The 26798-nt window shown below is 41.7% G+C and overlaps 1 protein-coding gene across 3 annotated transcripts in view; it reads left to right on the top strand.

The window, feature by feature from the left end:
• Nucleotides 1-26798, top strand: part of SYNDIG1 (synapse differentiation inducing 1) — a 72492-nt gene that overhangs the window by 20452 nt on the left and 25242 nt on the right. For all 3 annotated transcript variants that reach the window (XM_085313462.1, XM_085313465.1, XM_085313464.1), the window contains exon 3: nucleotides 3255-3392. In XM_085313462.1, the coding sequence (XP_085169588.1) occupies nucleotides 3255-3392 (138 nt within the window). The remainder of the gene's footprint in view (nucleotides 1-3254; nucleotides 3393-26798) is intronic.

Raw genomic sequence — 26798 nt, forward strand, 5'->3', positions numbered from 1 at the left:
CCACATTCTGAGTGGCATGTGCAGTTGTGGTCCCTGCTTCTTAAGGACATAGTGGAGTTAGAAAAGGGCAGCTACAAATGATCAAAGGGATATAGCAGTCCACTTACAAAAAGAGTGGTGAAAAAGGTTAGAACTCTCCATTTTGGAAGGCCAAGAGACGCATGAGCCAGTTTGACAAAATACAAAAGGTGAAGGTCAGAATGAATTCAGAGCTGTTGTTCACCAAACCTGCTCCAGGTAGAACCAGGAAACATTCAGGGAAACTAGTAATAGATTGGCTYAACACAAATAACAGAAAATCACTCTTTACACAGCAGGTAGTGAAATTTGGTGAACTTGCTGCACAGGAGGTCGTGAAGGATCAGTAGGTTCAAAGGGGTTTAAATTCATGGAGAAGGAGTCCACAAGCAGATATCAAAAGGAATTGGCAAGGCTGTTCTTTCTAACATCTTTCACACAAGAGTTTTGGATGCTTGGCGAGCACAGGGGATGTGCTGCAGGCAAAGTGACCATGTTCACATGTGCTTTTTTTACTTGCCATGTCCTGCTGCTGCTGTTAGAGGCATAACACTGGGTTCGATGGATCATTGGTTTGATCTCATAGGACATGCTTTATGTCTCTATATTCCTCAGTAGACACAATATTAATGCATTACATGAGTGATTATGCTTCATTAGTATTTGATTTATTTTTCTCCCTTAAAGGAGAAGCCACTGGAGTCTAGAGATACTGAGCCATGCCAAGGGATATTAACCTTTATTATCCAGACCTTGGTGAGGGAGCATGGCTGGGAAGTTACCTTCTATAGCCTCCAAATGCCTTTCAATGAATCTTGTTAATTATAGCCAGGATCTAGAACAATTCCCTTTCTCTATCATGACTCCTCTGAGTTGTCACTCTGACATGGTACAGTGATATTCCCAGGCTACAGCATGTAAGTGGTAGGGACTGTGGATGAACTGCATGGTACCATTTGCAAAAGATGGGGATAGGGGCACACTGCTTTGAAGCCTGAAGCACAAAGAAAGGCAAGTAAGCTATAAAACAAAGAACAATCTTTCAGCTATGTTGAGAGACCTTCTGCTTTATTGTTGTCACTCAAAGCCCAAGTGGGCTTTAAGGGTCACCACCCCTAGCTTGAGCTGTGTACTATTATTCTTCTAGCTAAATTATCTCAGGAAAGAGGCTTATTTCCCTACTCTTCCTCAGTAGACAATGGTGAGACCATCTCCTCCAGAAGGTGGGGTGGAGAACACCTGCTGTGCTCCTGCTGTGAACAGCTCCTTGCATGAATTTGATGTCTACTTGCTGTGGAAATACTCCACTCCCTGACTAGGGGCTATAAAGTAAGGCCCAGTGAKCACCCTGCTGACATGATGAATAATGATACCAAAGTACGTTGCATTAGCAGCAGCTTCATCCTTCTTAACAGTTCACAGCATAAGCCGCTGGGAGCCACTTTGTTGCAGCTGCCCATCTGCCAAGGCATGAATATGCTGTGATTACACACGTGCCTTTCACATGAATTCAGGGGATTGTTGGGAGCCTTGTCACTCGCATAAAGATAAGGAATATTTACTTTATATTGTTGATTACTATTCTCTGAAAGAAAGAATGCAATTTAGGAGAATGTGGCAGATCACCTGGTCTAGCATGGATTTCTTTATTGCTCTCTGCAGTAATCCCCTTCCAGAAGCAACATGCTGATTGCAAGTTAATGACGAGCCATGGATAGGCTGGCTGTGGGTGTCTAGAAAGCATCAGTTTGATATTTCAGATTGCTCACCACCTGAACCTTGAAAATTATTAGTCATGATATTCTCTAGCTTATTCTGCAATGGTTAAAAGCTTTCAGTCAGGTTAATGAAATTGTGACATAACTATGAAAAGTTCCAGGTAAATTTATATGGAGGCTGTTAAACATCAAAAGAACACTGCTATGAACAAGAATATCACTGATTATGCTAGATTAGTTGATTAAACCGAGGTGACTGTAACTGCTAACAGTAATTCTGCCTCCTCAACATGCCTAACATCCAATCCTGTGCCAGTGTCATGGTACAGCTATTACAGAACCAAGAGCAAGTGAAGACAGCCAACTAGCTAGCCAAATTGTTGAAAATTTCCCTATATTACAAAGGTTTCTGGAAAGGGAAGACCATTAGAAAAGCTCAGGCTTGGGAGTAGCAAGGGGCATGTTGTAAGAGAGAGAACATTAGGGAGGAAGGTTGGATTGAAGGAATGAATGTTTAGCTGGAAGGAGTAAGATGTACCTTTTGCTATTTGATTTGAGATTTATGATTTTTTTTCTTTTTTTCTTTTCTTTTTTTTTTTTTTTTTTTTTTTTTTTTTTTTAAGGTGTATTTAAGTGGATCATTTGTTACTTATAGCTGTGAAAGTTGGCATATCTTTTGAAATGTTTTTTTTTTTTTCTTTTTTGGTGGGGGAGTAGCTCTTCTGGTTTCTTTCTAAGCTACAAAATCCAGATCCCTCTGACCAAAATTATTCTGTCACTGTTGGTGATTGACAGTCAAGTCATCTGATCAATTATGTACCTTTTCCTCCTGTTCCTGTGAGGACTTCAACCATTGAAATTGGGTTCACAGTGCGACTCTACTATTAAATTAGAATATTACTATGATGACTTCATCTTTCCTGATCAGAGTTTTTATGTTGACGTAATTAGGAAAACTCCTGTTACTATTCTCTTGCAATCTGATAAACATCTCTCAAGTCTACATGAAAACTCTCAAAAATGTCATGATTCCACCAACTTGAGAGTATTTAATCCCTTTAGAAAGCAACATAACTGGTAATTTTCTGGTTCATCACTCRATTAAAGTTATCTAGAAAATCTTTGCTCCATTTCATCTTCATCTAAAAGAAAAGATAGTTTGAAATATCAGACAGGTAGTCTCCACAGAGACTCTTGTGGTCCCGTCATTCTTCTGTGGGGCCACAGCAGAGCAGAATGGGTGTGCAACCTCTGCCAAAAAGGGATAAAAATGGCCAGAACTGGACCCATCTAAAGAGCCCTGCATGGTAGAGACCCCAGGGTGAGGTTGTCATAAGTAAGGCACCAGAAGACTTCCACTGTTAGTATTAGAGRAGGACTGGAGACTCAGTGGAAGAAACACCATAGAGTGACTGGACAGAATTTTATGCACAGGTGATCACAGCCTTGCCCTGTGGCAGAGAAGTAATAATATCATTAACCAGCACCTTTACATTTCTCTCTCCCTTGCTATTCCAGAGTGATTACTCAAGTGACACTGAGAGTGAAGACAATTTCCTGATGATGCCACCAAGAGACCATCTCGGCCTCACTGTATTCTCCATGCTCTGCTGCTTCTGGCCACTGGGAATTGCTGCCTTTTACCTGTCTCATGAGGTAATGCAAAATTGTCTCCTGCTAATTCAGAGCTTTATATCCAAGCAGTGTCTATGACTCCGCAACAGCAAGGAAAGCTCACCAAGACCCAAACCAAGACCCAAACATGGGAGACACACTCTCTCAGGGTGCTAGGACGTGGCTAAGCAGGGTGACCTCTGTGTGATTCTGTCCCCTGCTTGATATGTTTCCATGATAATGGTGCTTGTCTTGTGAGATATTTTACTGACAGAGAAAGCTACAAAATATTTTAGGCTTTAATTTGCAATGGTCTGGTTCTATGTCACTTTATACAATGTCCAGCCAGGCATTTTCTGTGGGCATGATTTTCTAGTGGAAAACACCTTGCTATATTAAATGCTCAGGTTTCTCACTGGGAAAAATTAATCTGTTATTTCCTGAGCTGATGATCTGGAAAAGTAAACCAGTTAATGTCCTTCCAGGAGCAGAAAAAACGTTGTTCTGCAGAAGTGGATTTGTTTTCCAGGAAAACCTTTCTCTGTGAAAAATTGCTCAGTTTGTTCCTCTTGTCCTATTTTAATACAGAAATACTTCTAACAAGAGAAGTGGTAGTTGACGGCCTCTCTATGACAGAGGTTATGGGGGCGAGAGGGGAAGGACCATGGCAAAGTAGGAAGAAGAGTAGGAAGAGTAGGAAGTAGGAAGACATTGACGGGAGGGAGGGCACCATCACAMGTGCTTTAGTTTGTTTCCTTCCTAAGAAGAGCTTGCTAATTTCCAGCCTCTGCCTAACAACCACATAATGCCTCATCATTTGTTTCGACAAGTATGTCTTCATCAGTGCCTGCAGAGTAATTATTGAGTTTCTTTCTCAGCATGGCAGATAGCATAACATGACAGAAAAGGAGTCTCATCTGATAGTCTCATCAGTGGCTGCAAGGAAATGTTCACTTATATTTCTATTTACTGATAGTGGCAGGGCCTATTGGAAGCTACAGTCTGTACTCCACCGTAACAAAATCATTAACTTTCTAACCTGCCTTTCTAATCTGCCTGCTCTAAACATTTACCAGCACCACGTATTTGTCAAGCCAGACCAGGCATTTAGATCAGAGGAACACTAGTCTTTAATATCAAAGAGGTATAGTACTACCATTTTTTACTTTAAAGGAAATGTCTTTCATTGAACTTCTAAGCTTCTGAGACAATTAAAGTTTGTCCAGTAGAAAATAACAAATTTCCTTATCTGAGTGCTATTTACTTCTCAAGGTTTGGGTCAAGGGATTTGCCTGATAAGGATGACAATAACAAGTAAAAAAATAGATGAGAAGTCCATGCACTTTGGTATTCTGCAGTTTGGTCCTTCAGGCAGAGCTATTCATCAGCAGTTTTAATGGCCATGCCTTTTGCACATGTGGGTTAGGCAGGATTTTTTACTGATACTGCAGGGAAAAAAAGAGTTCTGAGCCTGACACTATTAATACAATGTTTGTATGTGCTTTGTGTTGGTAAAAATAGTGCATTCATTGATTTCCTGAAGTAGTGTCCTTCAGAAGGCCTGGAGATTGCTAGCTAGTTTTATCTAGATAGTAAGAACATAACATAATCCACTAAAAGGAAAACAAACAACATAATAAAGTACTAAAAAGCATTATGGCTGAGAAGTCAAATGCGCTGAGACCTAGTGTGTTGGCTAAGCTATGCACAGGACATGTGCAATAGCTGTGAACTGTTCCCGGTGGCTGCATGAATCTGGAAGACCTTGGTAGCAACGTACTGAAGGTGGTAAAGGTCACAAGAGAGCCAGAAAAGATCATCTTATTGTGCTGAAGGTTTTAGGCACTGAAAAAAATGGAAATGTACAGTTGGATTAGTTTAGCCTAATGATGGGGAACTGCTGAATGTAGTTGCTTAAAATTAGAAGCCATCAGCAAGAAAGGTCAGGCAGGTGCTTTGCTTCTATTCGTTTGCAAGACAGTGAATAAATCTCTATTAACTGACCCCTTGGATTCACCAAGGTAGGCTTTGGCTAGATCCAGTGAGGAAAAGGTACTGCTTTTTTGAGAAACTTTGACTTCTATTTCTGTTTTTGCATTGCAAGTAGAAATCTTTTCCCTTCTCCTCAACAAAAAGATAGTCGTCGTCGTCATCCCACCCCTACGTGCTCCTTTCCTCCCATCTCTCTGAGATTCTCTTAGCTCTGCACCTGCAATGGGTCAGTAGGCTGAGAAGTCATTTCCCAAATCTTGTACAGAAAGGTGGTCAAATCCTTACTCAGTCTGGTCCAGCACAAGCATATTAGTCTGTCTATTCCCAAAGTTCCCAGGCAGGTATCTTTGCTGTGTGTCTTCCCCTCTCGAAAGTCCATCAAGGCCTTGAGAAACCATGAGGCTTCACTGAAACTGGTAATACTGCAAAGCCCCACATTCAAAAAATCAGCATTTTCCAGTGGAAGATCATTTCAGTGGAAGAGGCTAGTGAGCTCAAAGACCAAAACCTTGTATTGCTGAGAAATCCCTAAAATAAGACAAAATCCTGCACCCAACTAGACTAATACTAACAGTCATACAAATTCATACTTTGACCCATAAACCTGACAGTAATTTTACAGTGTTATGAAGAAACAGCCTCCAGGAAATATATTTGAATAATTAATCATTATGGAGGTCAGGTAGGCCAGAAAGAGGACAGCCTGCCTTTGTAGTATTTGATGTTGTCATCTCACAAATAAAGTGTCAGAATCAGTAATTCACTCATTCAATTCCTGGAATTTCCTATGTCTTGGCAATGACTGCTATATAGCAAAGTTTTAATGGACATTTCTAAAACTGTCAGATAAAATGATGGATTAAGACAGTTCTAAGCATTTAATTTCCGCTTTTAGAAAACAAGGTGAGAGACTTGATGAAATGAGGTAGCATTCAGAATGATCTTTTATATGTGAGGTAGTAAAATATTATGTCTTATTAGCATGTGATTTCTATTTATATAGATCTTTTAGCTTGAATTCCTGAATAGTATTTGAGATCCCCTGTTAATACAAAGGGGTAGCCTAACATTCCTCGTCCTTTGTCAAAAGTCAGAGCTATAATTAATGATCAAAGCTTAGCATTTGCATTCAAAGTTGTTTGTAGTTCTACAGGAAAGTTCAGTCTGGGAAAAATAATACCACATAGGAATTGCAAAGGCAACAGCACTAGCTGGATTCTTTTGGCCAGAACTTAGCATTTGTGGCAAATTCTTTTCAAAAATCTGATCTTCTTTAGGACCCCAATGAATTTACAGATCTAGACCAAATTTGCAGAAGATATATTTGCAGTGCACATCATTCCAAAGGAACAGGTGTTTTCAGTTCAAACCTCGCAGCACCTGGCGATACAGTTATGTTGCATACATCTGTGTCACGGTGCAAAAGAACTGCATGAGGATTGATACCATAAGGCTTCACAGATGCTCTTATGAACTAAAAAAATAATTTTCCCTGTGCTCCACAAAAGTAATGTACTTGTAGTGGCTATTTCCACTCTGTATAGGACTTAGTGTTTCCATCAAGGCTCTCAGTGATGTGCTGCTGACTTAAGGCTTCCTGGAGCCCATCTGTATTGAACAACACAGCTGTAGAGGGTCTACCTGTGTGGACTAGACTTTATTTTGTATCTGCTCTCCTGAAGGGTGAAGGTGGTCCTCTGGAGCCCTCTACCCCTCCTGAGTCTTCCCCACAGAGTCTGAGATGCCAGCTTGGCCGAAACAGAAACAGCAACATGTAACACTTCATCCATCCAGCTTCCATATAATCTCCCCAGAGCTGTGTCAGACCAGCAGGAAGTCCTTCCTAACCTGCAGATAGTGTAACTTTTTTGTCATCCCAAAATCCTTCCTGCTTAACCTCACTGCCTGTGGCAATGTAAATTTTCACAGGCTTCTCCCTCTTCGCATTTTTTGCAAGCAGCAGAAGCCAGATTTCCTCTGCCTTTCTGAGACCGAGACAGGTTTAGTGGGTTTTTCAAAAGGCAGAGACATGCACTTGAAAATCCCGCTGGACACTTCTCTGCATGCTTAGGTGCCTAAATAGCTTTCAAAATCCAGTCCCACTTTCCTCTCTGGCAGAACGTGAAATCTTTCAGGCAGCACACTGCATCCAAATGCACGAAAGCAATCACTTCCCGTCTGCTGTGCTTATTCTACGTGGTAATTACTCCCCTCACACAGTGATTGAGGGGTGCGCTGCTCTGTAATTATTTCCACCACCCATGCATTTCTCAAGTGGGCAAAGTGCCAAAAATCATTGCTTGTCTTTAAGGAAAAGTAGGGATTGTGCAATGGTGAAAGGAGTTTTTCTTACTTTCTTATGGATGCAGATCATAACAGTAGCTTGTCTTTCCTCATGATAACTTCTGAACCTCTTCATTACTTTCTACCAAATTTCAGAGAGAGACACTTCTAAAAAATTGTATTTTGACCTGTTTTGGCAATCACAAGGTAGAACAGAGAGATAATCTTTGTGTCCCCACTGGAAGGAGGAAGACAGTATGACCTCAACATTTATTAGAGACCAGAGACTGTAATTTCAGGACACATTAACGTATTTCACTTTCTTTGATTGCCTGCTTCAAAATTTGACATCTAACCACTGCTGAAAATAACATTGAAATAACAGCCAGGTGTTATCTGTTGTTTATTCTTTATAAATCTGACTTTTGGACCCCAACCCAAGTGTGAAAACCAATACAGGACACTGGTGCGACTTGCCACATTCCACCAAACAGCTGGTGGTGCTAGTAAGACCTGTGTGTGTTCTACTAGTCCATCCTGGCTTTTTATCCTCTCTGCTCCATGCTTCTGAGTTGGAAGACAGAGCCAGCATCCATGGCCATGAGACTATGTACACAGTAAGGGTATGGTGCTTCATTCCCTTGTATGTGAGGTGGAACGGCACATGCAAAGAGTAAATTAACCTGAAGTATTTTGCTTTAATTGCTATATATGAGCCAATAGGCCAAGCTTTACTTGCAAGATGTGCCTTAACATAGCTAAGGCAAGAGAATAGCTAGTGAGCAGACACCAGGCTCTTATATTTTCAAAAACAATTTTTGATTTTTAGTGTTGTGTCATTTCCTGGATTAAGTAGTGACACTTATACAAAGAAGCTGACTTTCAAAGAAATTTGAGCTTTAACCTTCTTAAACTTTATATGAGAAAGCCCTTTTCTGGTGTCTTGGACTAAGATAATCAAATCACACAATTCCTGGTGTAAAGCAGGGCTGCTGCTCTCAGTCAGACTGTTTGGATGTAGGATCGCTTGYATGTTCTTTCTGGGGCTACCCAGCCTTTTCTTTGCCTTCAGTCACACAAACCATTGAGCTATCTGTCCTGATAATTCAAAAGTGAATCCCRTATTGTTTGGTTGGCTTTGGGTGTGCATGTTAGGGCATGTATATGCATGCATCCTAGTAACAAAGAAACAGGTTTGGAAGTTGTGCAACTGTAAAAGGTTATGAGAAAACCTCCGGACAACCAAACTCTCTTTTATTTTGGGAAGGAATTGAAATTATCCACGAGTCAAAATCCTGTGAGAGGAGCTTAGGAATTCTGTGGCAGAAACCTTCCCAGCTGAGCTCTGTGCAGGTCCCTTGCCATAGCGGCCAAGGGCCTTGGTACTTCTGCTGTACTTGCATGAGAGGCCCTGGTCCTGGGAGATTTGATGCTTACAAGTTGTTTCCTAGCCACTAGAAAGATGACCAATATCTTGACTTGTGGGTTTCTCTGAGCCTCTTTCAAGCATAATAGTTGATTAATATTGATTCTATTTAGTTAATACTTATTATTTATTGACTGTCCAACTCCTAGTTTCTGGGGCCCTTTCTTGAAATCCCTAAGAGTACCTTCTCAGCTGGTGTGAATTGCCCCCTTTCTGCTCACTTCTACATGGTTATTGCATTTAACCAGGTTTTTGTCTGAGAGCAGGCCACAGTTACAACTTGTCCAACATAACACTCTTGGGACCTGGTTCTTGTGAAAAGGACTGTGAAAGAATGTGCTCAGCAGTCACGGAGATACCTCTGTAACTTGAATCCAGTGATGGATTCAAGCCCTCTCTGGAAGCTAGCCTAGTGGGGAGCTGACACTGTAGAGCAAGGGCTGACAGCATAGAAGTGGCATCATGGTGCTCCCTTATCCCTTCAGTATTAGCCATGGGGCCAGGTCACTCACTTTTGCAGCAGTGAGGTCCAGGCTCTTTCTCGTGTGAAGATGCTTCAATCTCACGGTGTTTAGCAGAAGCAAGTATGGGGATCCAACAAGCTTTGAAAGACTAGGAAGGACAAATGGCATCAATGAAAAGGAAGTTTCTCTCTGCTGGGTTAGAGTGGGGAAACAGAGGGGAGGAAGGTTGGGATTATTGGAATTAACTTAGGAGCAGGTTACGGAATGAGATAGCCTGTATAAGGCCATCTTACCCTTATAGTTAGGTCTTGCCTGAAGGGTAAGGCAAGGGCAAGGGCAAGGCTCGGGTTGAAAGGCAGGTGTTCAGAGGATAATGCTCCATGCCTTAGCCTGCAGAGACCATGCAGGGAGCAGAGGATTTGCATGGCCAGGACACAGACAAGGCTTCATTCAAAGGAGCAGGTCTGCAGGATGTCACTGCTGACCACTTGTCCACACTCCTCCCCTTGTTCCCATAATGCAGATGGCAGACTTGTTGGGCATAGGTTGGTGGTGAACACTGAACAGCACGGCCAGTGCCAACATTAAAAAACGCAGTTGCCGTTTTCATCAGTGATGCAGACAGAAATCTGCTGAGAGTACCAAGAACATATGTCATGATGTGAAAGTGCTGGGTCTCTCGTTCTTGGAAGAGCAGCTCTGCAATGGATATCCCTGGCCCTGGATTCAGGACATTTGGGTGACATTCCTTGGCTTTGCCAAAAGGTTATCACACAGTCCAGTACATTCAAAGTTTACAACTTCTGCTCCTTTCAGAGAAGGAAAAACTAGCCAGAATGGAGTTGCAGTCTTTCTCATTGTCCTTTGACTCTTAAGGGGCTGCCGGAAGCAGTGCTGCTTCAGACTATTATAACCATGGAGAAGTGGTGATTACCAACTGTCACCTCATCCAATTCGCTGCTTTCCAGGCTAGAGCTGGCTCCCAGACAGCACTTACAGTGCAAGTAGACTTTACTTCTGCCAACTCTTCCCTTTAGGGTATATATTTCCTGAGAAGCAAGAGGTTTGTGCACACTGAAAATGGTGATCTGCAGTGTGTTGCATGTCAGCATTTGCTGATTTCAGCGTGCTTTTGGTGATGTCTTGGGTCATGAGACTTTATAAATATCCTGTATAATTTCCTCTTCCTTCTCTTTGTCCCTTTGATCTTGTCGTCACATTTCCAAGTCACAAATCACAGATACAAAAGGGGGTTAGATTAATGAACGGCCTGATTACTTTAGCCCTTAAGCTGATCTTAAATAATTGGAAAGGTAACACTCTCAGGAGGGATCAGCTCATTATGTAGGTGTTTAATTACAAGGAAGTTGTTGGGCCAGAAATGAAACCAATTTGAAATGCTTGAGGAGTTGAGGGGTCTTTTTTATTAATAAGAACATCATGCCCAGTGGCAAACTTTTTAGGTTGAATTGTTCTGTATCAGACACTTATGCCTCGCACATTATGCTGAGACAGCCAGGGCTACAGAATGTGTCAATGCAGTCATGCTTCAAGAGTGTAAAACATTACCTCCTCTTGGCATCCTATTCTTGTCCTGACAGTACTTTTTGTTGTTCGTGTATTGGCTCATTATTTCACAGATGGTGAGGATTATTTCAGTGCAGAATAATGTAACTTCAGCAGGTTACTTGTGCTCTTACCAGTAAGCCTAGTGTGTCTGTACAACTGACATAATCATTTAGAGGCCTTTTTTTCCCCATTTCTGGTGGAGTCATCTAAAGAGTAACAAATCTTCCACAGCAATTAATTAGCAATTAATTAGGGAGCAATTAATTAATTAGCAGGGATATCCTATCAACAAAGGCTTTTTTTTAGTAGGCTCAGGTATTCCAGAGGGTGCAGAAGAAGTATGCTTCCAGACCAAGGAGAAGAATAGGGCACATTTTGTACCCTCCAGGAGAGTGTGGTTGTGGAGTTGTGGAGTAACAGTCACTGGTTTCCTCCTGGAAAACAAAAGCACCTCTTTCCAGCCCTGCAAAAGTCTGAGATACCTAACCTTTAGATCCAGACAGATTTATGGATGGGATAATGTATTTTGAGCACCTCAGGTGTTTTTTTGAAATGTCGTTCAGCCTTTATTTTTTTGCAACCACTAGTGCAGCTGGAATCAAGAAGGCAGCTCCCTAGCTACTGTCAGTGGTTTCTGATAGAGAAGTTAATGGTGCTATGACAGACAGCTTCAACAGAGATTCAGCCCACTCTGTGCTTTCGTACTTTGCTTTTCTAAGTGGAGGGAAATGCAAAATTATTGCCAGCAGAATTCTCCAATGTTTTTTGATAACTGATTCCATCTTAGACACTTCATATGCCAAGGATTCATCACAAAATGAAAAGATAGGCAATTTTCCTAAAGACTGGCTTGAGATGTTCTGAAGAAGTCGCTGCTGGCTTCTGTACTTTCAGGAGCACAGCTTCCCATGCTTGGAGGCTATGCACAGAATGAAATGGCATCTCAGTCCTATCTGTGACCATTGTTTCAGTTCAAAGCCTAAAAATGCCATGTTATGCTTCCATAGAAAACATCATAATCTGTTGATAAATTTTCAATGGGCTTACCTATATTACACAGAAGAGCAATGGGTCTCAAAACAACCCATTGTATTGGGTTTGGACAGTTATTTTCACCCCAGTCAGTTTCCCTGCAAAAACAAGGGTGAAAAAAGATCAGTTGCAAATCTGGGAAGGGAACATGGTCCGTTCCCCAACTCCCACCACCCCATTCTGCCCATACCACTTGTTGGGGGAGTCAAAAAAAAATCCAACTTTGGATGCTGCTTGAACAGCTGTATCAGAAGGCAAGGCAAAGTGAAGAATGTTCTCTCATCCAAGGTGATAGGTGATGTTCCTTGAATTCTCCTATGATAAAGAAATCAGACTGTATTTCTGGAGTAATTCTTTGGGTGCTGTTCATATAACAGAGTTTTCTTTCATCTTGCATARTGACAGGTTCCTTTTCAAAAAAAAATAAAATAAAGGAGACTTGCATGTTTGATGTTTAATACATGCAGCAGTAAAATTAAGGGATGTTTTCAACAGCAAAGATTTTTAAGGTTAACTTCTTGGCAGTCTGCAGAATGCTCAGTTTTATTTTTCTCCTCTCAGAAAAATCAACATTGTGTACCAGAGACCCTGGGCTATATTCTAATCTTGAATAAGCAGCTTGCTATCTCTCAGCTGCTATTCTGAAGAGGGCTACTGGATTACTACTTTGTTTGGATGTACAGCAAAGTGAATTGATCACTTGTGATTACAATCTACATATCTGTTCCAAATAGGCTGCAGAAAAACACTTCTACTTGAATCTAGTAAACTGTTCGTTCCAAAGATGCCTAGTAGACAATTCTAACTCCTCATTGGATTGTCTGACTTTCCATTAGCAGAAGCGATGTTTTTTATATATTTTGGTATAAAATACAAGGAAGTCAAAAAGGAAGAGACTAAGATCTTCCTGCAGATGTGCAATTTGCACCTAAAATGCCACACTGCATTTTCAAGAGCAATGACTCTCCAGCCTAAAATAAATACTGGATTACCTGTTGATTCAAAGTAGATGGATCTAAGGACCCACTGCAGGGCAGAATCTTAAAGAGGGGCAGGCAGCTGTCATACAAACTCCTACACTATTTGAAAGAAGAAGAGATTCCTCAGGGCTGCCACTTTTCTAAGCCATTGTGCCTGAGCAACATGCATCCCCAGAGTGGTTACGCTCTGAGGTTTTACTGCAGTGCAAATGCTTGTTATCGCTGTTCCCCCAGTGAGCCTATAGACTCTTCCTTTGAGCGCAAGGGTTTCTTCAAGTGAAAACTGAGACGTAGAAGAAGAATCATACCATGGGCCCCTGGGAGGCAACATGACAGAAGACAGATTTCTGTTGCTAGTGGCACTGTCCAGGGGGACTTCTACAAAATTATACTCCTGTCAGCCAGAAAGATTGAGAGCCACAAGGCCAACAGGAGATAAACCTATCCCATTAAAGTAGATGGAGAGATTGTTTTTTGTTCCCACAACTCTGGACAAAATACTGAGCCACTGATGCTCTGATGCCACCACTAGAAATTCAGGCTGCCAGGAGTGTTCAGACAGACAAATATGTTCCTCCTTCAATACCTCTGGTCTTGGTCTGAAACAATCTTCGTACTACCTCTTACCTGTCTCTGGAGTACCCTGTTCCTAGCCCTTGGTTCACTTGTGCCTAATGTGGTTGAATTTTTCACTGAGAAGTGAAAGATTAGTTCATTATCTAATGTTACTGCAATGTTCCCAAAGAGTGATTTCCTAATACAAACAACTCTAGCATTTGTTGGATGCTTTTTTTCAGGTGTATCCACAGAGGTAGGGCATTAAAGCGCACCTATCAATACACATAGTCTGAATGTACTGTTGGCAATAAAACTAATTCAATATTTTATATGATGGGGGGGAACAACCTTTTCATATCACGGAAGTCTTTCTTCTCCTTACTTTTCCCATGCCAGAGTGGTATTATTATGTGGAATGATCAGCAATGGATTATGAATGACATTTCCACAACAGGTAATTTCTTGTATTATTTCCAAGAAGTGTGAAAGAGTCAGGGTTGGTTGAGTGAATGCAAATTCATTTTCATTCTCAGAGGGACTCAGCTTCCTCCAAAGAGAGTGGAAGAGGGCAGATATGAAAGAGTAGGGCTCCTGGCACAAGACAGGAGGGATGCAGTTGGGAACCCCTGCTCCGCTGCATCCCTTATCCTGCCTACCTTGGATGTACCGAATGCTTTGCCATCATGAAGTCCAAGAATAAGGACACAGTTCAAACTAGCTGTTACCCAGAATTGCTAGGCCCAAGTGCCCTAGATCACCCATGGAGAATAAATGATGGGGTGATACCATAGGCATAGGCATATACCTTTAGTTCATCCTGTGTCCTCTTTGAGTTCCTCCTCAACTTTAAAATGCTCCAAATGGCAATAGCACTTTATTTGCTCATGAATGAAGGCACTAGGGAGTTATAGGATGGTCAGTACAGGCAGTTCCCTCAGTAGATTTGCTTTTGTTATATGGCTCCAACACTCCGAAGTGTTGTGTAGATGCAAAAAGGATTTAATGCCCAGGAAAATYAAGCTGCAACAATCTCCCTGTCTAGTCACTAACTTCCTTTTCCCTGAGAAGAAGGGAGAGTTTCATCAGGACTCCCATATAAGGTACATTACCCTGAGAACCCTTTCCTTTAGTCTTCTGTCCCTGGCAAGAAGCATAGAAATGACTAGAGGTGATGGTGGGAGCAGGAAGACCAATTTTTTTCTCCTTTCCAGGGTTCTTCATGGGATCTGGCTATTTCCTTGCTCACTGATTCACTGGGGGAATCTCTGGTAGGAAGCATGCCCACTCCCCACAGTGGGGACCAAAAGTCAGAGGAGAATTCCCTGTTCACAGTTCCAGGCTTCGTAACTACTCCTACCATTTTACTTCCCTATGGCAAGGGCATGCTGCAAAACTTGAGAATGGTCCTTGGGCTGATAATGGCAGACAGAGTAATTTCCAAATGCCCCTGGGTGTGATATCCCTGAAAATGGGATTTGATCTCCAGAGACACTTGGGACTTTGAACTAACTAAATACTAATCTTCCCAGTCTGTGTTTTCTGGATTTCATTCAAGACACCACACTCAATAACTCTTCTGAATGTGTCCTCATTCTTTGACCTTGTAGCACATATGCCATTGTTCTAAGCAGGCTTCTGCAGACTACAATTAATGAAGCAATTAATTAAGAGCTTGCACTTACACAGAAGCTCTTGTAAAGCAATCATTTAAGTGACCTTATGGGACCTTGACACAGCATAGGTCAAAATATTCTCCAAATTGTCTTTGCTAAAGTTTCAGTGCATCCACTGAGCCACAGCTGTGACAGGTTAGGCTGGACTGACTATGAGCATCCCCTACCCCTTTCCTGATACATCTTCAGGACATCTCACCTACTTTGGAAAGCTTTCCTTAGTTAAACTTGGGGAAGACGTTCTTGCCACATGTCATGCAGTGATTATTCGTAAATTGTGGTGGAAATAAATTTCTTGTTTGCCAGAGCCTGCAGTATTTCCATTAGGATGATGAATATTTAAATCATATAGGCATTGGCTCTTATTATTACTGTATCTCACTTTATTCTGTCAATGCTTTAAGAATTTTCCTCCTCTCAACCTCCAGAAGTTTGTTTCAGGACTTCAGAAATTCTGATAGGGCAGTAAAAGTGATGCCTTATGACTCCTTCTCCCATTTCTAATAACTACTTTGTTGTATAATAACAACCAACCATAACACATATTTCATCTTTTTATTAATTGGTAGGTGGATCATGTTAGAGGTTTCCAGCATATGTATGCACTCTGTCTGGAACAAGAATGAACAGCATTAGTTCCCCTTCATTTTTTTATTAACAACAAGAAATCTTGAAATATTTCAGGGCATTAGATTCAGCCAGAGGAACAGATAATATTATTTGCTTATTTTCTGCTCATGAATTGCAAGCAGAGATTTATGTTCCCCATATGTTTTTTAAAGTCACTTAGTAGAAATATTGAAAACAGGAAAGAATGAAGTGTCATATAAGCAACAGTCACGGTCAAGAAGGGACTTCTGCTTGTGACATGGGATGAAACGCAGAGTATCTCTGTTCAGGATTCCTTTGTGAACATGAGACCCTACTCAGTTATTGTTTCATCCGTGCTACATATAGTTGAGGCACCACAGTGGCTACTCTCCATTGAGGGAACAGGTGATCTCAGGAGCAGAAAGACCTTCACCCATCTGCTCGTGATTCAGCTCTCTATGGGTGATGCCTCTCTCCGTGAGATCTCACATCCTTAACAGCAGGACATACACAACACCTTGTGTTTGAGCAGATGACCAGTGCCAATATTTAAGAAGAGTAAGTTGAGTAAAGCTAGCAAACTTTTCTGGAGGTTTCTTCCTTCATCAAGCACTTTTGACATTATGTTGAGAGATTCACTGCTCCTCCTGGCTGCAAGAGCAAGCTGTGTTAGGAGTACTGTAAAAACTATACTCACTCACTGCTGGAATGAACAGTACTCTCCTAGATTTATAGGGTGATTTGACCTTTAATATATTTCATGATGGCACAGGGTTCAGTTACATTTGCTTTAATGGTCAGTGCATAAAGCAGCAGTAAGTATGTTTGAAGGCTGCAGGTGCCTCTTGGATTCAGCATTGAGGTGATTTTGTTCAAAACAGGCTGAAATAGAGCCTTGTTTCCTACTGATTTGCAGAGAGGAGCATCTTACAGGGTGGCTGTCGGAAGGGGACCATGATTAAGAAGCCCTGGCCATTTCTAGAGCCTTTCTTTTCCTGCTTTGCTAGCTTTGCTGTAAGTCTCTGAATCCTTCGGAGTTGCTCTCTCTGCCTCTTTTGCCTAGTGTTCCTTCAGCTGGAAATTTTCTATTTCCCATGGCCCAGGATAAATGAATGATACAATTTTCAAAATCCATCAAGAATAAATTACAAGCAGAAGTTATACTGTTTTAATTAAAACAGTATAGTTCAGAAAGATTCTCTCTCTAATGTCATTTGATATCAATATGTTTTATACCAAAAAAGATCTTCCCAAATATAAGAGAAAGTACAGAAGGGAATAATCTGCCCTGAAGAAAACACAAATGTACTGGCACACTGTTGCAATTGGCTTGGAAAAGAAACATGTGCCTTACTGGGTGCAGTTACAYCACTACCGATCTGTAGGTCAAACTTACTTTCCCCTTGTGTTGTCCTGGATGTTACTGGGATGATGGGTGAGAATCATAYAAATTTCAGTATTTGAAGAACCAAAATGAGGACACCAGAGTGTGGCTGGGTTATGAAGTGAAATAAACCTGCTTTCCATGGTGTGTTGTGAACACGACCTTGTTTTTCTCAAAGGAAACGCATAGACTGGCCCTGTGGAGCTGAGCTGCCCCACGAGCAGCAGTCACTGTAGGGCATATGAACAGACCTGTGCTCTTGCAGTGCTGAGACCAAAGCTTGTCATTTTATGTCAGGGACCTTCCAGCTTTTCTTTAAACCCCAGAAGTGCACAAGAGCACAAATCACATTAAAAGCCAGTAGGATTCGAGTTTCTAAGTTATTTATCAACACTGGAAAAGTAGCCTTGTATTCATCAGCTGGTTCATAGACAAAAAGTGCCAAAGCCAAATTTGCTGAGAATGAGAAATTTTATTCTCTCTGCTCTCTTGGCATAGCACAGAGGGACCTTAAGAAAAGCAGGAGGAAAGAATCAGTCAGTGGTGTCATATTTCATATGAATTCAGGAAAGTTTATTCATAGCAAAGGTATTCAAGGCTTCAAACTGTTTTCTTCATGAGGAATAAGTATGTTTAAGTCACATATACAAGGTTCCTTACAAAGGGATAAAGTGACTATTTTCCTCCATGGAAAGTTTGCAGAATATGGGAAATCATGTAGACTAAATGATTCAGCCAGTTTCAAACATACTCACTGGTTAGTTGAGTTGTTGCATCCAGCCAAATAATCTCAGGACACTTTACTCTGTGTAACTAGAAACAATTTACTGACAAAGCCTGTGGTGTCATCTCCTCCTTGGCAACCAGGCCACTGGGAGAGGGAAGGACTGAGTGGGGGTATTGGCAAGAGTACAGTGTTGGTTTTCTGAATACAAGGTCAGCTCATTGAGGCTGTGCCAGAGCATCTTCCTGAGGAGGCAGAACTTTCCTATTACCCCCACAGCTCTTACATAGATCAGTCCACCATATCTGAGGTTTTTCACTTTAAATGTTTAAGATGTCAGGGTTTGGCACCAAGGGCATGAATTCAAGATGTCTTTTGGAAAAAAGGGTCAAGTGGTAGGAATCTGAACTTTTCTCATTGCAGCTCATACTTGTAGCTCTGGTTGGAACAGAACTTCCATATCACTTTTCAAATAAGATATGAGTGAAGATTATGTTGACCTGCTGCTTTCCGTATCATGATTTGGGGCAAACAGCTGCTTCTGCTCATTTTGGAAAGTCCACCAGACCTGAACAGTCTCATAGTGAGCAATATGACAGTGAAACCTGGAGCAGAAATTCTTTTTTTTTTTCCTGCATGCAGTGTTTTGTTACAGAGCCCTATTACTATCACAAGAACTTTTTTTTCTCTCTGTAACAGCTTCCATGCTGATTTGAGGCTGTAATGTTTTGTGACCACAAAGGAAACAGCATGTTTGAAAATGATTTGATAAGGCCAAAATAATTTACCTCCTACCAAGTGTGACATATTTTGGCAATCACTAATTAAGCTGAGAGATTGCTGTCATATCTCTGTGCAAGGGAAAATTGCAACCTCTGTGAAATCTCTTTGGCAAAACGTGCATCATCTGCTATCTCCAGTATGAGCACAGGGTGGTGACAGTATTTTTAGCATAAAATCACCCTTCCAGTGTGTTCAGTTTTTCTCCAAATCGACCAGCTTGCACCTTATCAATATGGAGTCTTCACCATACATTATTACATTTGTTAGAAAAGCAAATAAGATCATTGTTCCTAGCAACTGCTGCACTGAGGTTCAAGGGTAAAATGTACAAATGCCACGATTTGTAAACCCTGGTAATTATGTTAGCTGCTTCTTGTATGAGGTGCTCAAACTGGGGACATTTGTTATAAGAGTCAGGAGGGTGTGCTCTTTCTCTGCTATCAGCAGGGACACTGGTGCCCCTGTGGGGTTGCTGGGAACAACCATTTTCGCACTGCATTGCTGCATGATTAATCACTAATGGGGACATTGAAGGGAGTGGTGCTACTACAAGTGGTGATGGTTAGCTACTCTGTCTTGTACTTCTTTTGCTGAATAAAAATAAAAATGTTGTCTAGATCAGGTCTTAGGCATTCCAGATCAGAGATACCAGAGCTTTCATTTTAGGGTAGCCAGATGGAGCAGAGAATTATGCTAATGTCTCAGTACCAAAAATAACCTCCAATCTTTGTCATTAGCATGGGTAATTCTCATGAAACTCCAGCAGACCAGACAGCACCCTTTTCCCACATAAATTTCCATTCATCCTGTGAAAACCATTTCTGAGTGATCTAGCTCCCTTACTCAGAGGTGTCAGGGACAGCAAGATAAGGGCAACTCCACAAGAGGAGGAGAGCTGGGAGCCAAGGGTAAGAGCAAGGCAGGGCAATGTCTTGGCCATGACTGAGAGCAGTCCTTCAGCAAGCCAGCAAGGACAGCAGAGCATGCCGGTGATGGTAACCTGGATCAACCACAATCCAGAGATCACCAGACAAGTCTGGAGTGATGAGGCAGGTCCAAGGTAGAGTCAGCAAGGCAAGGTCAGTATCAGCAAATTACAGGGCCAGGCACGGGCCTATCTACAATATAGCACAAGGAAAGACCAGGCAAGATCCTGAGCTGAAACACAGATCCTGAGCCAAGGGATGGAGGCTCCACAGAAAGCTTATCRCAACTCTTTTAAACATAGCTCTTTCTCACAACTTAGCTGTTTTCCTAGCAATTCGATCAAAGCTGCATCATATTGGAGCTAACCTTAAATGCAGGTAGCCAGACCCTGAGAAGGGAGTGTTTTGCACCAGGGGATGCTGCTTCATTATCATCCCATGAAACAGGACACTCAAGCTGTGTGAAGTATCCCTTAAAATGCCATTTATTGGATCAAACACTAAGGATTAGGATAGATAATCTTACATCAGTTGGGGCTGGGAATCCCAAGCTGTGCAGCATCGAATGGACAGATCCTGTCTACAGAAAGGTCATCCTATTTTGGTCTTTTGAGCTCTCATAGGATTTTCTTAATAGRAAATAATTCTATTCATCATTTCTACTGTCAAATGAAAGGATGTTCCCATGAAAAACTGTTGCTGCCCTCAGAAGAGTTATTTAGGAGCAGGAGCAAAGGGTCATGTAGTTCTTGTTTACAAGAGATCTACTTGCTAGATAACCACTTTGCCATGTCCTCATACTTGATCTCTTTCACAGGGAAAGATTARAATGATGCCTTGAAGAGTTTAGTGTCTGGCACCTGCTTTTTCACCCTCAATCTCCACTTGTGGGCATCTAAAACAAACTGCACTTCTAGCTTAAGTGTGAGAGTTTATGGTAGAAAATCTGAAGAAGGTAGGGTCAGATAGTGCAGTAACTAAATGATCAGGGACATTTAGGGACCAGAGTTGGAAGTCTGTCTGAAGGGTGTTGATGTGGGTGTTGTAAAGCAGCAAGGACAAAGGAAATCTAAAGAGAGAAAGTTAAATTTGGCCATGTATGTGGAAAGGATTTATGTCCATTTTGATGAAGGAGGAAAGGCAGGAAGAAGGCAGTATAGGAAAGAGAGTAAGCCCAAGTAAAGTATAGTGTCTCGGTGAGACATTTCTAGCGTTGGGTTTACAGACCTGCTGTAACAAAAACAGATGCCCAGTTATACTTGCGTATAATTACCCTTGTTAGTTATTCTCTGCACCATGTGCAGAGTAGAACCTTGGAGTCCCAGACTTGGGAAACAAACAGAAAATGGAAATAAAAGGAGCAGCCTTGACACAATCTGGGAAACTCCTCATTGCCAGCACTTCAACCACTGTAGAAGGGGCAAGCCAATTCATGCCAGCCTAAGTTTGAATTGGGAGACTTCCTTTCTCTTCATATAGACTCTCAGTGGTCACTGAGCTGTCCAAAGTGCAGAGGTAGGCTTTCTAGAGGCAATGAATTATACTACAATATCCCTGTAGCATCATAGCAAGCAATGAAATGGCAGTTCATAGTTAGTTCATAGCCAGTTACCATCTTCTGCTGTTGAGTCCGTGTCTTAAACACCTTCTCATAACTGGGCAGTGCTACAAGCAGCATCAAAGAGTGGGAGAGGCAGAAGGTGGGTAATGCTCTTCTTCCTTTGCTCTGGCACATTGTGAGTCTGCTTTGCCACAGTAAACACCTGGAGCAGGGTTGAGGTTAGGAGGGCTGTATTCAAAGAAAGAGGTCCTGTGTTGCAAGACAGTGGGGAAGGGAGAGGTAGGTGATGGGAGAGGAGTGAAGTCCATATCCATGGAAGACTCATGAACCATAGGGAGTTCTAGAACCATCTCAGGTCCCTTAGCAGGTGAATGTCAGTCGTTTTGTGAAACTGYGTGCTACTGAGAGTTTCACTGTTGAGAAAAGTCCTGACTTCTCACTTCATAACGAAATACGCTAGAGAAAGCGATACTCTGAAAGGCATAAACATTAGTGTCAAGAGAATTTCACTAAGGCATTTTAGCCAACCCCAGCAGTACAGAATGTTCAACTAAGCAGCCAGAACAAAAAATGCTGCTAAAGGCTACAGTTAAATATTGCTGTTGAGATGTATGTATGGCTGAGACATTGCTGATTCATTTGTGATGCCTGAAATTCCATTTGTTCAATGACCAAGTTGTTCTGTTTCATGTGTGTAACAGAAAGCCACCTGCTTTTCTCTAGTGAATTGATTTAAGAGGGAAGGGAAGTATTTGGGGAAAAGCAAATTAAAGATTTCTCGTTAAACGATAAGTGGTTCAGCATAATTCTGTTTATTAATAATTCCAAGGAAGGAAAATAGAGTCATGATGTCATGCCTTTTTAGCTTCATTCAAACATTTCATCTCCTTTTAACTGAAATGACTCATAAAGTCGTAGATATCAGGCATGGAAAAGACCTCTAAGTTCATCTCATCCATCTGTCTGCCAGCATTGGGTTTTTATTTAGAATGGTAAATAAGAAAACCATGTTAGAGACAGACACAATGTTCTCTGAAAGAATGAGGAGTAGTAGTAAGGTATTTCTTAGAGTCACTTATGTGTGTCAAATCAGGCTGTAACAGATCTGGCCTTTTTGGGCTGAAAGAGTGTTTCTAAGAATAAAGAGCTTATTTCTGGTTGGCTGCTAGAATGAAAGCTGATCTGCTGGAAATCAACAACATGAAGGACACTCCTTGAAACAAAAGCTGACAGAGGAGAAATGGTTTGTTACTGCATCTTTGCACAGAATCTAGCGTAACTGGACCTTAATGCCCTTGCAACAAGTCTGAGGAATGCTTGCCAAATCATTACCTTTCTCTGGGGAAGAGTAAGTGCAATAGAGTTTTGGCATACCAGCTCACTACTGGTATACTAAACGCAATACAAGYGAGTGATGTATTTACTCAGCCCATACATTGCCCCAGTTAGGGGCAGTACATCCATACACCCCGGTTAGGCATTGAAATCACACCCAAGCCATTTGTACTCCCTCCGTCTTCTGCCTTTACTCCATATACAAGTGTTCCTGCTGTTCCACCTCTCTGCTGTTGCTACTGACCACAAGCCTCAGTCCTCTGGCTGCTTTCTGGAGCACATTTTTGCAGGAGTGTAAGACTTGGCAATACAGCTTTGCATCACCATATCCATTTCAACAGTAATCTTTTCAACTTGGTGTTTTCTGGCCCCAAATGATAGCTGATGTCATGAGAATCCACTAAGGATCATTATCCATGGGAGACCATGTGAAGGCCTAAGAGATCTCTGTCAGCTATTCTGCTGACATCTTCTTCTGCATCTGGCATTTATTCTGCTTTCAGCACATTTGAGCAGTTCACTCCTCAGCTCCTACGTTCACTTTTCCTATGGCCTTAGCAGCACATGAATATGGGTGAAGCCTTCTTTCTGTAGCTAGTGAATCTGAGAGCTGCTCTCCATCTCAGCAGGCCAGCAACTTGAAGAACTGAAAAGACAAGATATTAGGCCTGCAACTTCAGCCACAGCCCTGCAGTTATCTAAATTTATTCGTGTCTCTTATGGTTTGGCAGAGTGGCGTGGTGAGGCATGGTCCTCTACAGCGATGCACTAAATTTTCTGATTAGCTGTCTGTCATGGTGATCTTTGCGAGAGCTCGCTGCATTCGATTCCCTGCACGGAAGGATCATTAACATGCAGCCTGCCTTCCTGTGGCAGATGATCGCTGTATACCTAGAAGCTAAGGACAACCAAATCAAAGCCCAGTCAGACTCCATTAACATGGCCCTTAGGAGGCAAATGCCTTTTAATGTGAAATTATGCACTACTGATCATTTCACCAGTGAGGGCTCCTGATCAGTTCATAAACTAGTTTTCTTCTAGAGGAATTTTTTTAAACAGTGTGTTTCACGGCAAGTAAATTCCCCCCTTCCTCAGAGGCAGGCATGAGGAAAGTTGTCTGTGAGCAGTTTCCACAGGGAGATGAAAGAGGCACAAAGATTCCCAAGGCCAGAAAATACCAGCTACATCCTGGACTGCAAGTATTCCCGTGCTATGGTATGTGTAGCAGAGTTTTGCCTCCAGCACGCCTTCCTGGAAACTTCTGAAGGGGCAATGGGCAAGAAATGGGCTAAAGGACAGTTTAGCCCACCACTCAAGACTGGATTATGATAACCAACCACCTAGAGGAGAAACCAAAGCTGCAGTGATGAACTTCAGCAGCTGCTCCAACAGTCCCATAGTGGTTTGACACAGTTGCACTGGGCAGGTACAGGTTAGAAGCAGGGAGCTCATTTTTGATGCAAAATCCTGCCTAGGAAGAAGGCAATTCCTCTGGGACTGTTAAATCCATTCTCCGTGGAGTATGAGAGTAGAGTGCTTTATGGCTAACACTTGTCTTGACACTTCTTGTGTTCATCTTCTAAAATTTCTTGAGTAAGTCTCCTGAAGTTGGAAAGGGCTATACCCTGAGATTCACCCGGCCCTTTCCACCAGCTATGCCCCATTCTCAGAAAATCCCTTTCACTAAATCCATTTCAGTTTCCTCTAACTGCAAGGACATTTCTGAGCAGAAGCCATTGTATGGATCGTGCTCCCTAGGGCTTAGCTCAACCTCACTGCTCCAAGGTACTTTCAGTGTGAGAGAACAGAGGAAACTTTTCAGGATGACTTTACAGGGTCATTGCTTAGAAAGCCCCAGTGGGTCAGCTTTCATGTCAGCATCTCTGCGATAAAATGAGCTGCTAGCCATTTAGCAAGTAGTGGCTCTCCAGGGTGGCTGAGTTTGGCGGAGGGGGGAGGGTTGCAACGCATGCAAGGCAAAAAGTCCTTCCCGCTCTTTTAGCAAAGCTATGCCAGCAAAGGCAATAATGCCCCCCTTGGTTTTGATAATGCTGATGATGCTGATGTTGGACCACCATGAGAGAGCATTACATGGCCTTATATTTGTGATTTACATAGATTGCATTGTAGAAGTTTACAGTCTAGTATATGCATTTGCTGCTCTGTTGGGAACAGTAAAGAAGAAAATCATGTAATAAAGAGCCTTCTGGTCCTGACATAAAATTCAGCATAATACATATGATTATCTCTGCCTGCGCCAGCCCTCCCTTCTTACTGTTGCCTGCATTTTTGGTGTGTGGAAGTGTTATCAGCTCCTGAATGCCTTATACCTTCTGCCAACTCCTCACTATTTTAGAGCAGAGTAGAAAAAAATTCTGGAGAAGAGATGAGCAGGGAGAAATGCAGAAAGAATTTCCAAGTAAAAGGCAAATGCAAACAAGGCAGGAATAAACTCTTTCCCTTATCCACTGCAGGATGGTTAAAAAACGTTGGCCCAAGACTGAGTGAGATGGCTTTAGGTGAAACTTTGGGAAAAGCCTTCTAGAGGTAAAGAAGGTGAAATGCTGTATTTACCAAGGTTGGGGATGGTGAGTAGTTTAGATGAACAGTCAGAAATGGCTTTGTAGCATTCATATAGAAAGCTGAAAGAACCTTGAGATTTCTGCAGCCTTATCATCAGTTTTGGTAACATCCTCTCTGATGCCAGTTTGATATACCTTGAACTGATCTGTTATTGTGCCTTTACTCTGTGCTCTGTAACTGATTTCAGCATAGTTTAGGAAAAAACATACCAATAACTAATTCCCCACAGTAGCAATTTGTCTCGATCTTGAATTAGTTTACTGACTACCTGATGTTGGTATGTTTGCAGCTTTTTCTGAGCCAGTCCAGTCACAAATCTTGGAGAGGGTTACTACTGGCTCTCCTGTCAGAGTTGCTAGATAACTTTATTAGAAAGCAGAATACTAACACTCTTTCCACCTACAGGGGCAAGTGAATGAGACTGAAAAGTAGTTCATTTCTTCAAGGACCAGGGTAGAGTTTGCAGTACACGCTCAGTGCCTGCCACTTTCCACCAGCAGGTTATCCACCACTTGAGCAACAAATGATTTTGCATCCAGAGGGATTTTTCAGAACTTCAAAAATCTGCCTTAGGATGAAATTCCATTTCTGAAATTTCAATGCTTTTGAGGGGGTGAGAAAGAGATGGGTCTGACGGTTTAAAAATTGATTTGCAAGTCAGAAGACCTAGTTTTTCCAGAAAATGATATGTGAGATTTCTCCCTTTGCAAAAAAAGAGTGCATTAAAAACTTCTAAAGGTTTTCATTTTCACTGTACACTATGATACAAAATGTAAAAAAGCTGAACTGATAGAATATTTGGATTTTGCCTAAGTTTCCACCTAAATGTAGAGTTCTACTTGGAGAATCATGAAAGACATGTTCACCTTGCTATAGCAGAATCTAACTCTCACGGTCCCCTGGAAATGAAATTTCTGGCCTCTGTATTGCTTCCGGAAGCTGAGGTACATTCTGCTTCTAGCTGGAACTTCGTAAGAAGCAATAGGAATGAACTATGCAGTAATACAGAGAGCTGGCACAATAATTTCCCTTCTCTTTTCAAAGATGGAGTTTTGTTTATGGAGGAGAGCATTTCTTAACAAATCAGTGGCCCACAAAATTAGGAATGATGTAAGGGAAAGTGGAAATGATTGTAACCTGATATAGAAAGTGTAAAGACTGCCACTATGAGATGAGATGATTTCTGGTTATTTCCTGTATATAGTATTTCTAAGTAGTGGGATGAAATAGGCTGCTGGGTTGGTTTCTTCTGAATAGTTCTCATTATCTGCAATCATTTTTTGTGCTGTTTACACAGCCAGATATTATTTGATTTCCTTGCTTTCAGATATAGTGTTAGTATTGCAGGATACTCTATGTTTCTTTTGTTCCTTCTGCTCTTTGTATACTTTGATCAGTGGAGGTAATCTCACCAAACTGATAAAACAGCTCAATCACATATGTAACTTGTTCAGGTTTGCTTGATCTGGTATCATGTAAGATTTGTATATAACATACTATGTTCCTGTCCTTCCTAGAGAGCAAGCTAACCGTTTTTGAAGGATTACTGAGTTCAAGGCTGTGTTCTTTTGAAGTAGTATTTAC

Source organism: Rhea americana, unplaced genomic scaffold (genome assembly GCF_003343005.1).
Source record: "Rhea americana isolate MKP2758 unplaced genomic scaffold, rheAme1 scaffold_387, whole genome shotgun sequence".
NCBI lineage: Eukaryota > Metazoa > Chordata > Aves > Rheiformes > Rheidae > Rhea > Rhea americana.